This window comes from Plectrocnemia conspersa, unplaced genomic scaffold (genome assembly GCF_051122295.1).
Source record: "Plectrocnemia conspersa isolate PC_06_02 unplaced genomic scaffold, ASM5112229v1 ptg000014l, whole genome shotgun sequence".
Lineage (NCBI taxonomy): Eukaryota > Metazoa > Arthropoda > Insecta > Trichoptera > Polycentropodidae > Plectrocnemia > Plectrocnemia conspersa.
Genome location: NW_028277178.1, coordinates 20,707,757 through 20,722,750, shown reverse-complemented (window position 1 = coordinate 20,722,750; position 14,994 = coordinate 20,707,757). Strand labels below are relative to the sequence as shown.

At 30.0% G+C, this 14,994-nt stretch overlaps 2 protein-coding genes across 2 annotated transcripts in view; both read right to left on the bottom strand.

Annotated features, from left to right (window-relative positions):
* rau (RA domain-containing protein rau) overlaps positions 1–9,307 on the bottom strand; it is a 55,944-nt gene extending 46,637 nt beyond the window's left edge. The window contains exons 1-2 of the mRNA XM_088204195.1: positions 8,944–9,307; positions 6,002–6,146 (exon numbers count right to left, since the gene is read on the bottom strand). Coding sequence (XP_088060321.1) covers positions 6,002–6,145 — 144 coding nt within the window. The 5' untranslated portion in view covers position 6,146; positions 8,944–9,307. The remainder of the gene's footprint in view (positions 1–6,001; positions 6,147–8,943) is intronic.
* Positions 9,308–9,943: 636 nt separating this feature from the next.
* Positions 9,944–14,994, bottom strand: part of LOC148226491 (uncharacterized) — a 69,185-nt gene continuing 64,134 nt past the window's right edge. Inside the window, exons 7-8 of the mRNA XM_088204204.1 lie at positions 10,148–10,220; positions 9,944–10,077 (exon numbers count right to left, since the gene is read on the bottom strand). The gene's annotated coding sequence lies outside the window, so the exon portion shown is untranslated. The remainder of the gene's footprint in view (positions 10,078–10,147; positions 10,221–14,994) is intronic.

Sequence of the window (14,994 nt, the reverse complement as noted above, 5' to 3'; positions counted from 1 at the left end):
CCACATTCTTCATGCCGGTAGAAGTAAGAAGAATACGGTAGAAGTAAGAGAGTATGTAGAAAAAACGATGAAGCCGTCATTGAAGGAGAGAATGAATAAAAAAGGGAATCTTTAATCTACATAGGGTCTCTCAATGAAGTTCCAAAATCGTTGTCATTCCACAGCCTCGGGGGCGGAAGAATGCGGTGAGATTTTTATAATGAAAAAGTGGTTCGAATCACACGCTCAGGTAGGGTGCATTTTTATCAGCTCGTTAACAGTGTGAACGAAGGCTAGAACTGGTGTTTACAATACGACCGGAGGTTGATAAGGTTTTATATATGTTTTATATTTGGATACTACCAAATTTTATATTTTATAAATTGGGGAAAAATTGCATTTATCTTGATTAATGCAATTTTAACTAAACATTGTATTTTTATTTTTCCGCATAAAACCACAATCCGATTAAGCTTCATTGAATCGCAACAAAACGACCAAAAGGGCACGGATCGTGTTCTCGTGTTGAATCATCTGTAAAATTAACCCACGTTGCAAATTACAGGTGGTGCGATTCGCTTATCATTCCCACGTGAAAAGCTTGTCGCTTCACAGGTGGCGCTGGTTAGGGATCACCAACCAATATTTACAAAAATAAATAGTCATATAACTATAATTACAATTGTTGACGACTACTATATATAGAAAATCGAGTTAAAAAGATAAATAACACTTGAAGGATTACGACGCCTGCGCCTACTGCGTGGGTTACCTGACCCGCATCCCGGGGCTTATTAAAAATTCACACACACACAAAGGGCGCCTCGTGACGTGATTTTTATTTTCAAGGAAGAAACGCGAATTCTTGAATATCGTCCAATTTTTAAGGACAAAGGATTTTACAAGTTATTTTGTTTATATGTCATTGCTCCTTATATTTATTCATATTAGAAAAATATATATAGATATAGCTCTATTAGTTTAAAATCAAGGAATAGCATATATAATTTTATAGTATATTTTGATATTCTATATATAAAATTGTGGGGGGTGATTTATTTGGCCACGAGCTAGGCGGCACTGTAGTAATACTGACGTGACAACGAGAGCAACAATATTCTTTCGTTGACCACAACGAGCGTACAACGACCGGCGGCGCCTCGTTCGCTGATAACATTCAATAACTATGTAACTAAACCTAAAACTTAAATAAATACTACTGTAGCGGTACAATCTGTATCTAATTGTCACGCGTCAATCTTGCCCGCCAAACAATTAAATATACTGTGTATGCACATATATTATATATTCTCTTGGAATCGCAACCCGACTAAAAAGTGTGGAATACCATTCGTTCAAAAAATTCTAAGTTGCGCTCTAAGACCCTAATAAAATATAGCGTACCTTTCACACAAAAGATACGTAAATAAGGAAAGTTTTTTTTATATTTCTACTATTTTTCGTTGCGTCTATTATGAGGTTTATTTCTTGAAAAAACTTGTAAATAATTAAATATTTTAAAAGCGACAAGTATTTTTTGAATTGAATTTATTATGGAAAAATGAATTCTCCTACTTTTAACCAATAAAATACAGTAACGCTATCTGAATTCATCAACACTGTGGAATTTAATGTAATATTAGTCATAAGATTAAATTATTATAAACAATAAATAAAAAAGCAAAACGCTTAAATAAACAATGATCAGATAAATAATTAAAATGCGCTTGTGGTCAAAATATGAAATCCCCGCGGTCACTTTAAACCACACGTAATTACAAATAGCCTATAATTAAATCCATCACGTAGCGCTACTGGTTAAATCCCGCCTCTGTGACTACGCACTACGCTACGAACACATGCACAGTTTCGCTCACATACCACGGATGCACAAGAGGAACAGTTTTTTCATCATTTCAAACCACACGGTGTCATCCGAGCCATGGGAATATCCCAACGTGCCCTGATCTCGGATGAAGTTCCGGAATAATTGTGGGACATGGAGTACTACCGTCAAGGCTGTCCGGGTGATCCACCGTGAGATCCGCTATTATCGTAGAAATGCTCCTTTCTTCTCACAGGTAAAATAACAGGTGTTTTGATCATCAACGTCCTTAACCTTTGCTAGTGCATCCGCGTTTGCTAAAGTTTTTTTAATAGGATATGAAGAAAAAGATTGATAATAGAACATCTGCTATACCTACGTGAGAACCTATTTTATCAATTATTATTGTACCTAAATTGTACATTTAGCTTTATATGGACATGGGGAATCATCACTTTTGCAGCTTATAATTTTAGGCTTTGTACCTGCATGCTTATTCAGACGAGTTAACAGGAAATTGGCGGCTCGGTAAATGAATAATACCACAAAGTGGTTCTCCGAATATTTTTAGAGGTTTTCTGACAACAATACTATGCTCGGATTAACTTATGAAAATACTTGAAAAAATGAGATAAGAATTACTATAAGTGTTAATAGAAAAAATGAGAAAGCTTGAACGTTCAATAAAATATACAATATAACCCATTTCATACATATAAAAAAATATATTATATTTATCGAAATTTTGATAAACGAATAATTGAGCAAATATTCGAGCTACGAAAAATTAGAAAAACGGAGGAATATATTCGATATTTGAATATTTGGATTGGAGTCTCTAAAAATAATCAACTTTTAGTATCAAATTTAGTTGAAATTTTTACAGATGGAGCACTTATAATTAGTCTAGATAAAATATATTTCTATAACATTATAAGTAGCGAAGATTTTGTATCAAGTATAAAATTGCTAAATTGGCAAATTGATTAAATATTGATTAAACGCGCAAATGATTTCCATACTAATTGATGAGTTTACAGATTATTGTGTAAAATAAATGTGACCCTAACTCTAAATTAAATGTGACTTTTATGAATTTAGTAAGAATACTTGAAAAGTAAAAAAATCTTAAGCTACGAAATCAATCATATTTTTTCAACTTGGATAAACGATTAAATAAGTGACAAAATTTTTGAACCGATTCTCATTAAAAAAATTTGAAAAAAAAAATTAAAAAATTGCCCTCACTATAAATAATCCTATGACTTTTTTATTTTTATATATTTTTTCAAAAGTGTCTAAGGGTAATATTTGTTCCTTTGATCAAGTGACGAAGCATCGATGAAATAGTTTGGGGAGAAAGTGGCGCAATACTTACAAAAAAATTTGCTCGTATTGCGAAACACTCGTTAACCAAATTACTCGCTATCCGACCGTACTTCTATTGCCAGCCCTTTTTATTAAAAACTAAAACAATTTGCCTTTCAAGTGGCACAAATCATTAGTAATATGAATTGCATTGTTCATTTCAATATAGACCCACGATCGTGATGTCATGACACGCCAAATGAGATTTATAATATTGTTATAAAATAGTCGCCTTGAATTCGCAAAGCGTTTATCATCCATTCTCCGATCACGAAGATGTTTAAACGCCTTTCGGTACATTGTCATATCCGCATCGAAAGACCGAATTCGGTAATAACAATAAAAACTATAATATAAAAGTAGGCGTTTTGGTATAAACACACAAAAAATAACAACACAGGATACCCCATGAATAAAAATGATCGAATCGATTAAATCTATAGCGAAGAAAAAGGTTGCTCTTCAACGTTACGCATAAATTAACATAACTGTATTGGCGTAGGACATAGCGACAATAGATAATGAATTTGGAATTGTCTACGTTTCCTGTAATAATATACTAGTTGATAACGAACGGTAGTCGGAAATTATCGACTGCTTGAAAATGCGATAAACGTGGAAGAAATAGCGGGTCAATTGCCCATGGCAGACAGGCAAGGTCGATTCGAAACAATGGTTTTTCAAAAAATATAATATATAAAAATGTGAGGTTGTATGGATATTTCCCAACATTATGTATCTTATCCTGTACCTTGAGCGTCGCATTAACATGCTAGAACAGACCTCGAAACGACGATACACTGCAAAAGTGCTGATAAATCGTGAAACGTCCTATGCGAAATTTATGTTTGGGCCGGATATAGGAATCATGTGAATACATTTTGATTATATTTGCTGAAGGAATGTATAATGTTAAAATTCAGTATGTTACTTCCCATATGAGTTTTATGTTAACTAATAATTTAATTGTATTACGTTTCATATTTTTTTAATATGCTATTAATATTATTGATGTAAGCATACATTTCCGTTTCAATTAAACTGAGTTATTTTTTTATATTATTTAACTAACAAAGGTTCAAATCACTTTTTTCAGATTCAATAGTATTTGAAAGAATATACAGTGGTAATAAGCCGTCCGAAAACAATCGTTGAAATCCGAAACCGAGGCAATTATTTGTAGTATGTATAACCGACGAAAACCGAGACAAACTTTTCGCGGAAAAAATCGACGATAACCGAAGTCAACGAAAACGTAGGTACCACTATAATTCATATTAAAATGAATAATATAAAAATACAATATATTTATCACAATACAATGACTAAATAATTATATATCAATACTGATAATATTGATGCTCTACCCTTCACCACGTAGAAAACAAAAGAGAAAACAAATACATTATCTGGTGATAGGTGACGGCACTATTATGTAGTCCGTATTGATTTAATTTATTTTTTATGATTCATAATTAATATAAAAATTAAAAGAAACGGTAATGGTGCATACAAGTAGCTGTTTTACATAAATTGTTTACAATTTGTAGTACATTAAAATATTTTAAAAACACTTTATTATATAATTTTACAAGAAAAAGGCGTCGAATATAAATAATTAATTTACAAAATGATTTAATAATGATACAATACTACAACCGCGGTTTATGTAAATCTACTTTTTTAGAACTAATAATTAACATAATTTATTCGTGCTTGATGACCAAATATTGTGATTTATTATATAATAACAAACTTTTATGCTCCCATATATGTATGGACATACTTTCAAATCGATATTGAATCAATAAAAAAATATCACAATAGACTTGTAATTTCATTGTGATTTAGATCTCAGCCATCACATGTGCACATACCAGTTTTTTCCAATCGACGTTGATTTAATGCAATTTTTCACAGTAAAGTACGTAGAAAGCAAGAGAGAACAATGAACGAAAACAGGAGAACAGTTGCAACAGTTCTCACAGCCGACTTCACCACGAATGCAATTAAAACGCATCTCGTTTTGTGGATGCAGCGCACATGCTGGATATGAATTATGAGAAAAGTTCTCTCTTTTACGTCATACGAGATTCATGTGAAAGACTTCGACGTGCATCGACTAAAGGAACAAAAGCAATAGAAAATGTCATCTTATCGCTCGCTCGACTTGCGCAATATTTGCGTAACTCAATATGTGTTTCGTATATTTCGTTCATTGATACGTAAAACGTAAAACGAGATGAACTGGTTCGAAATTGAATCATAACATCATTACGAAAACGAATTCTGATCGATTGCACTTGGAATGTAAAAAATGCATTCCGATGCTTACAAAAAATCCCATTATAACTCATTTTTCCAATACTGTATTTATATTAAATTATTATAATTTTCATTATTATTTAACAATATCTACATCACAATAAACGACAAGTATATTAAATTTAATGAAGCGTACGTTTACGAATTCAGAAAATGTATGTTTATTTAAAATGCAAAACTCAACGTTATATCATTTTTATTGTTAACGAGTAAAACGTGAGCGCAATACGCATCTTGATTTTGCATTCGTAATATTCATATCGAATATGATCAACTTGTAATATTCAATTTAAATATGAAATAATAGATTAACCTAACGGTTAACTTCCCATTAGGAAATTCTTTCATACTATTTTAATTAAATTAACGTTCTTGTGGTATTTGATTTGATTCATATGCAATGTATCGACATTCATTATTTCTAATCGATCGGTTCAAAGGAACGTTCTTATCGTCGGTCGGCAAATACCGAGCACACCTACTAACATTGAATATTGTATTTACCTGTCCAGAAGTTTCGCTCAAAGAAGTGTAGGAAGGAGCTCTGCTGTGCAATGGTTCCGCCAAACTGCAAAGACTGGCCGTGGAACTGAGGCTGACAGAATCAGCTCTGGACCTCTGGGGAGACACTTGAACGTGCTTCAACATTCTGTCGAAAAAAAATGTAGTCAATGGACGAATAACACACATGTCAAAAACTCAGGCTTGGATACCATGTGGTATAAAGAGCGATATCCGTTTAACTTTTTCTCAATAATGTATGTACTACTGTTTCTGGTTTTTAATGAATGAAAATTATGGTAAATAATACTGACCAGTAGTAATAAAACGATTATAAATTTACTTTCTTTTTTTTAGTATATCAACATAACGATTCTTATTTATTGCAGTTCCATCAATTATTCATGATTTACAGGTGGATGTAATGTATGACTAACAATCTGCAGATGATTAATATGTTAACAATAGACAGTTTAAACAGCGATTATGGTTGTTATTCGATGTTTTCCTCATAGCTTTATTTTATACAAATAATGTTTAAGAAAAACGCTAGTAAATTAAAATAGTCTTACTTTGCTCTTGTATTTTATTATATTCAATAATCAATTGTTAAACATTAAACTTGAATACAATAACTATAAATAAATTATTAAGAAACATTATGATTATTTATAAGAAATATCACTCTAAAATTGATTGTTTTCAGCTGTGTCAATTTTAAACTGAATTTAGTTCTAAGGAATTCTATAAATATAAAATTATGAAGAGTTATATCGCTTTACAACAACACATTTTAAACATATTAAATATAATTCGTGGATTTAATATTGTTATATTTACAAAAACTACGAAAATTATAAGTTTTGCTCTATTTGGATAATTAGGATTGATTGTTGAAGTAAAAGATTTAGAAAATCAATTTATACTATATTTAGAAAATCAATAGATACTATATTGACTATCGTATAAAATACTATGTATGCTAGGCTAGTTTTAAAAGCGCAATAGTAAATTATTCATTGTATACACATTTTTTTTAATTTATTATATTTTTTCTAAGCATATTTTACCAAAAATGTTGAATCATTTTAAATAAATTTAATAACTAAGAAAACTAAATTAAATTAATTTAATGAGAAATTTTGAAACCACATCAAATCTTTTACAATTTTTCTTCTGCTACTCACACATTAAAATTGAGCTTGGTATTTGAGAATGTTTTTGAGTTACAAAATTATATTTAACCGAGAAATTCTGCCCGTTTTAAGTGAATATAATTTTAAGTATAATGGCATCTCTTTGGCGTGGTTTCAGCAAATTTAAAGTAAAGCCCTTTTACCAAGCGTTAATATTTATATCATACTGTTTTATTAAAACACAATATTATATATCCTTTTAATAAAATTATCTTGAGATTAATTTAGATATTTCAGGGAGGGCAAAAATTGGTCAGTTAATGATCGTTTTTTTAATATTTCGATTTCATTAAGATTCGTGGTATTTCATTAAATGAAGATTTTTTATAACAATATTACGACTTACAATAAGTAAGAATAAAATAAAGCGTATCTAAACCGAACTTTGACCAATAGAAGGGCGCAAAAAAATTATCACTTCTCAGAAGTCAATAATTCACGCCAAAAGCAATAAAATCGTGTCGGCGCCGTTGCAGTGGGAACGCTCGTTACCGAGCGTTCCCACTGCGACGGCACCGACACGATTTTATTGCTTTTGACGTGAATTATTGACTTCTGAGAAGTGATAATTTTTTTTGCGCCCTCCTATTGACCAACATTCGATTTGAATACACTTTGACCAATATTCTCATATTATAAGTCTATAGTAATATCGGTAGTTAAGTTGACTTAGTTTGTATATTGGATTTGACTAAAGTAAACTTTTATTAGATAAAGTTGGGTTTAGTTAGGTTTGGGTTTGAACAGACAATGAACGTTTCGCAACTGGTAAATTGAGTTTCATAGATATTTTAGAACAGCATATTATTTCACTAGCGCCTATCAGTTAAATTATATTTTCGCTAGTAGGTATAATATATATTTACCTACTGGTGAAAATGTATTTATACTTTATTAAAAGTAAATATTACTACATAAATTAATTAATTTTATTAGCACCTGCCAGATAAATTATGGTTTCACTGGTAAAAATATATCTACTGGTGAAAATGTATTCCGATATGATTTCACAGTAATGACATATTTTTATTAAAAAATATTTTGGTGATAGATTCAAGACCGTACTTTTTAGATTTTATTTCAGGAACAACTAAATAAAACTGAATGTATTATTTATATATTACCCCTGGGAGGGCTCAGTCAGTGGTAGTTTTTTTAATGTTTCGATTTCATTAAGATTCATAATATTTTATTAAATGGCATGTATTTTTTGGGCAAATGCCCCCCCGCCCTACCAAATGACGTCCATGCTAGTCTTTATCTTCGATAAAATCAGACATATTTTTTTGCTTCCAAAGAATATTTTTAAAATCTTTTCATCAGCTTTACAAATGGATCCTTTTTTTTGAAGACCGAGTTCATAATTACAAACTGATATGTCAATGTTTCTATAAGTACCCCTTCCGCATTTTACAATGTGCATTCTTCTCTGCTCAAATATGTTGGCTGTTTTCAAAGACCCTATTTTTATATTTGGTACAATATATGTATTGCTTTAAATCAGCTTGAAAAACACAAAGCGTGTTACTACAATGCGTCTGATTGAAATTACTAGTGTACTTGGAAGGATATATGTAGAAGAGTATAATTTAAATATATAAAGAATTCCATTTAGATATGAAATAGTAAAATTCTTAATAAAAAGCATAATTATTTCTTGAGTAATAAGAAATTTTCTTGAGACACATTCTTCCCCACAATTTTGACTACAAAATTTATTTTGTTATAGCTTTATGAATAAAATAATACCTGATAATTGTTATCAAATCCAAGCGCTGTATTTTCCGATCCTTTTAGATTCAACACAACACAATTTAAGATCCTCGCATTTTAGGTTTAAAATCACTGCAAGGTTTTCAAAAATCACTCAACACTGTCGCTGGTCAACATGTCGAAAAAGTGTCGACAATTTGTTATTGGCACAGAACTCCGACACGAGATCGCTATTGTTGCGCAGTTTCGGTTTTTCACCGGTTGTTTGTTTGACTTTGACGGTGTCAGTCAGACGCGAACGCGAGTTACTAGAAAAACGGTCACTAACCAGACGTCCGAACACGAATACGCGCCAAGCGCGAATGAGCTGCAGAGGCAGGATGATTTCAATCGCTCGTGTGCACGACGGTCGGTGGCAAAGCAGAAGCCCATATAGTCGCATTTAACCTATTAAGTGCCGAACCATGCCGAAATACAATATTATGATACATAGAAATTTATTGATTTCATCGAAAAATAATTTTATTATTTTATAGTTAATAAATTAATGTAATAATTTTATATTCTATAATATTATTTTAAATACCAATTTTTGTTCCTAACTTCTTTAGTCGCATTAAAAAATTAAAAAGCATACCTTTATAATTAGTTCATACCGGAAAAAATAATTATTAAAATCAAAAGTCAGGAGAGGGAGAGCGAGAGATAGAAGTGTGTTGAGAAAGATTAAATTAGGTGAACTATAAAATAAATAGCAACTAGCTAAAATATAAATGTATATATAATACATTAAATGTAACAGATAATCTGCCGTTCTTGATAAATAAGAAAAAAAATATTGCTAATACAATAACATGTACAATATAAAAATAAAGTGTACAGAATTTTAATTATTGAAAAAATTATCACAGTAAAATTAAAATAATTTGAATTTATGTTTTGAGTTTTGAGGGCGGAGGGTTGTGACTTTTCAGCCAAATAGACGCCGGAAAAGTTAGTAACAGTTAATTTTTTAAACATACCTAAATTTGTACATTTATAGAGAAATGTCAGAGAGGCTTCGCTAGAGTGTCGAGTTGTATTATTGACGGCTGTGATTTTGTGAAGCAGCTGGGATCCGTTTGAGGCAGCGGCTTAGGGCGCCATGGTAAAAGGCACATCATGGTGCGCCTAATTTTTAATCAATATATGTTTTAAATATCAACGCAATGTTATTCGAAATAATGAATTTGTTTCATACCTATTGAGCATTTGAAGGCGGTTTAGCGGTCGGCTGAATGATCAAACACCCTACCAGATGTGCGTAAATAATTCTAGAAATACAAAAAAAAACACAGTCAGTTCAAGAGCTATCAATTTCATCGTTATTCATAATTATGAAAGAAATGGCAAGGTTGAGTTAACGACCTTATTATTAGCTCTAAGTCTAAAGCACGTGATATGGATATATGTTCAATATACTATCATTACTTATTAATTTTTCATAAAAAAATCTACTACTGGAATTAAATACATGGCTCTGAATTATGTTTTTATTTTAATAAGTTATAAGGATACAAACAAAATCATTGGAGCAGTTTTCTTGGATTTCAAGAGAGCCTTCGAAACAATAGACAGAAAAATAATGTTAAAGAAATTGGAGAGTATAGGTATAAGTGATATAGTTTTAAGATGGTTTAATAATTACTTATATAAAAGAAAACAAAAAGTTAAAATAAATAATGTATATTCTGAAGAGAAATTAGTGTCTTATGGAGTACCACACGGGTCTAAATTGGGACCATTGTTATTTGTTTTGTATATTAATGATATAGTTAATGTAAAATTCATCTATTTGCGGATGACACATTAATGTATTGCTTAGGCGATAACATTAAAGAAATTGTAAATAATTTAAATAATGAATTAAGTATATTAGAAATATGGTTAAAGAATAATGTACTTAAATTAAATGAGAATAAAACTAAATGTATGTTTATTAATTATAAAAATGTGTTAGATAATAGTACCAAAATAGTAATAAATAACTCTAGTATAGAAATAGTGGATAATATAAAATATTTAGGAGTAATTGTTGATACAAAATTAAATTTTAAAGAACATTGTAATTACATATTAAAAAAAATTAGTAGAAAAATAGGTTTATTATCTAGAATAAGAAATATATTAAGTATAAATACAAAAAAAAAATTTACAATAGTATAATATTGCCCCTTTTTAATTATTGTGCAATACTATTAAATATGTTAAATAAATTAGACAAACAAAATGTTGCAAAAATTACAAAATAGGGCAATGAGAGTAATCATAAATAAAAATAGATTAACTAATTGTAAAAGTATGATTGATAGATTAGAATAGTTGAATGTTCAAGAAATATTGAGTATGAATGTTTTAGTATTTATATATAAGTTAGAAAATAATATGTTACCAGAATATTTTAATAAGTATTTAATAAGAAATAAAGATGTACATAAATATAATACTAGAAATAGAGAAAATTTAAAGATAATTAAGTATAAGAAAACGAGTACGGCTAGGGGAGTTATGTACGGAGGTTTTGATTTATATAATAGTCTTCCAAGAGAAATCTGTAACAGCAAAAATATAACGGGTTTCAGAAATGGAATAAAAAAACACCTTCGTACATATAGAAATAAATTATAATATTAAGTCTTTATTATTGTATATTTTTATTTTTTATTTCTGTTATGTATTTTTTATATATGTTTACTAAATTTGTTAGATGTAAAGATTAGCTATTAAGCTAAATAAATTAATAAAATAAATAATAATAATATATAAATACATAAATGTAATTTAAGTTTAAAGTAAATCAATTATTGTTCATTCCATCATATACATTTTTAAAGTGTTAAATGTGGACAAAATGAGGCAGGTTTAATGTATTCATAATGTCATAAGTTGTTCCAGAATAGCTTGAATTTGCCTAAAATGTAATTTATTTCTTTATAATTCCTTTTTATTTAAGCAAATTCAACTTATTAAAACTGTACTCAAACATTCATTGCTCGTTATGTTCTATAAATAATCAAAATTCTGTACAAAAAAACTTTTACGTCTTTGTTAAATGCTGCGAACGTTACAAATGGAACGGACAATATATGCCTGAATATCACAACCTCAACGTATTTATGAAATACGCTTTTGCATGAAACAAACAAAGTAAACGGTTAGAACAGTGCTTCAATTATTAACCCTTTGAAGTTGTAAGGCTAGTATGTCATACCCAAAATTGATTTACCGCTACAGTCCAAAAGCATATATGCATGTCATTCCTAATATTATTTATATTTTCTGTAGTCTTTTTGAAAGATTTGATAAAAAAACTTCAGTATTTTATTTCTTTGGTTTCACGCGAATACTTATATTAAATATTACGGTCAAAAGATTATGTAATTCATAACCATTTTAGTTGGAATTGTCGTAAAATCTCTTGATCCATCATAAATTTACATAAACAGATGTACATATTTGATCGAATGCAATCAATAAATTTTAAATGTCATGATAAAAGATAAAGGCTTTTGTGCAAATTAAAAATTGTACGACTTTGAGCTCGTCTAAAAAAGTGTGAAAAAATTATAAAAAATAGCATTATAAATATATTATATCTATAAAATCTCAGATGAATTTTAACGTATGATTGGCCATGGATTTTAAATTCATTTTTTCTAAATACAAATATAAGAAACACTAATGAAATTATTTATACATACAACTTGCAAAATAGTTATCACCTCTAAATTTATTATAATTAAATTATGAACGTAACGCAAAATTAATAGCACGCGATATAAGCATTTTGTTTATATAGAATCATATCTTAGGCGCCTTTTTTATGACACCAATTATAGTTTACGATTTACAAACGAACCTACCGTATCCCAAATCTATTGAAGAGCGGCGTCTCAAAGCTCGGAACAGGTAGTGCCATAAACCAAATCACAAGTTAAACTACGACTGACAATTGGACTTTCAAGAACGCCATAAAACAACTCTAATAAAAAATATTTTACTTTATGATGGAAGTTTCTCAAAATACACTATTTACAGATATCCTGCTTTCGTCTGCGGAAAGCAATCTCCGCTCTATGAGCGATATGAATAGACCCGTTTTAGAATCTTGTTGACTTTCTTCAACAACCATATCCATCCAGAAACGTAAACACCGACACGTTTTTAGAAACCTGCTCTACGATGCAAGGTCTAAAAAGCTTTGATAACGGAGGTTAAAATCTCAAGTATTATTTATAAATTGACATGAAAGTAAAGGTCCGACAAAAATTCCATAGCACCTATGAATCATTTCAAAGCTAAATTGTATTACATGATTGTAGATGTCAATGTAGAACTAATTAGATCGTGTGAATTATGTATTACATTTATGGAATGATTTATTTGTCCATTTTAGGCGAATTAGCCCTAAAGGCGATCGATTTACTTCCTACTAACTTCATAAAGTCAATTCTATTCGATTTATTGCTTCCTAGGCGCGTGCTTGGGGTAAAACGACGATTCGGTTGAAGTTTATTGTTCTCAAGTTATAAAACCGGTTTGCTCCTCGACCAAATGAAGAACGCTCCAATTCATCAATGGTTTTTGGACTGGTTTTGCGCATTTCAACAGTCGGAAGTTCATGAATATTTACGACCCGAATGGATGGAGACCGGTTGCTAATTTATAAAACGCTGAGACTTTAGAAATTTTCTGTACCAGGTGTATGAGCGCTTTTTGGAATATTAAAGTATGGCTTTATATATATGTTAATAACAAAATCTCATTTATTTATTATGTACAATATATTGTTAATATCTTTACATGAAAGATAAAATACTACTCTTTAAGTATAACAATACAAAGCTTCTGCACAAACAAATAGTTTATATTTTCATTTATACGTATTTTTTATTGTGCCGGTTTTGTTCAATATATTTTTTTAATAAATGCATTTCCTCATACATATAAAATATATTTGTATATGGAGTTATTACGTTTATATGAGACTTACATTGAAGAAAATTATTCATTCTATGATTTGTATAATTTTTGAGACATAGGAAGCAGACAATATTATTAAACGTAATATTCTTTCTTATGTAGTGATTTTACGAGAACCGAACCATTTCTTTGCGAAAGTGTTTCAATGCACATTTTTTATAAATACAATTACAAATAATTGTAATATTTATTAAACGGAAATCGAAATGCAACTCTAATATGATTGAGTCTGATATTACAAAAAATAAAACTTCGTCGGTGTTACGCGTCTGTTTTTTTTATTATATCATACACTGACGCAATATTTGTTATTTTAAGAGAAAAATCTAGCGAGCCTCCAATATGAATCGATCTGTATAAACATGACGTAAGAAGTTTAAATATTTTCTCACAGTTTTCCGGGTGCTTCCGCAGCGAAAAAGAAGACACTTGCGGAAGAATGTGGAAATGCTTTCTCATTAACGGTTACGTGAGATCCGAATGACCCATTTTTTTCAACGAGCCGTAATGCTTATGGATGGAGAGTTTCATAAAATCAGAACCTGTCGTAATATTATTCCATGTGAATCGAACGAACGTGACTAGAGAGACGTTGATAGCAAAATGTACATAAACAACCAAAAAATGAGCATCTCTCACATAATACAACGAGGTACTAATTGACCGAAATGTTTGGTTAAATCTGACGTTTGCATAGAGTTAAGATGACACCGTTAATAATTTTTGAGAATGTCTCTACTCGTTCCAAATCTAATTAGCGACGCGACGATTGTGTTAATTTTTTAGAGAATTTATATTATAAAATCGCTTCCAAGTAAAAACTGCTTAATTGCCAACGCATTGTCTCCAATTTTCTCATACGATAATTAAAGGCAAAAGAAGCACAGTTACAAATTCGTAACACTTCCTAGGCGACGGATGTGAGGCAACTTTATCTCTGAAAAAAATGAGATTCTAGAAAAATAGTGACAATATGATACGCATTATGTTCTCTTTATTATCTCGCTAAAAATGAAAATCATTAAAATTTTATTTGGCAATTAAGAAATTTTTTAAGTAATAAAG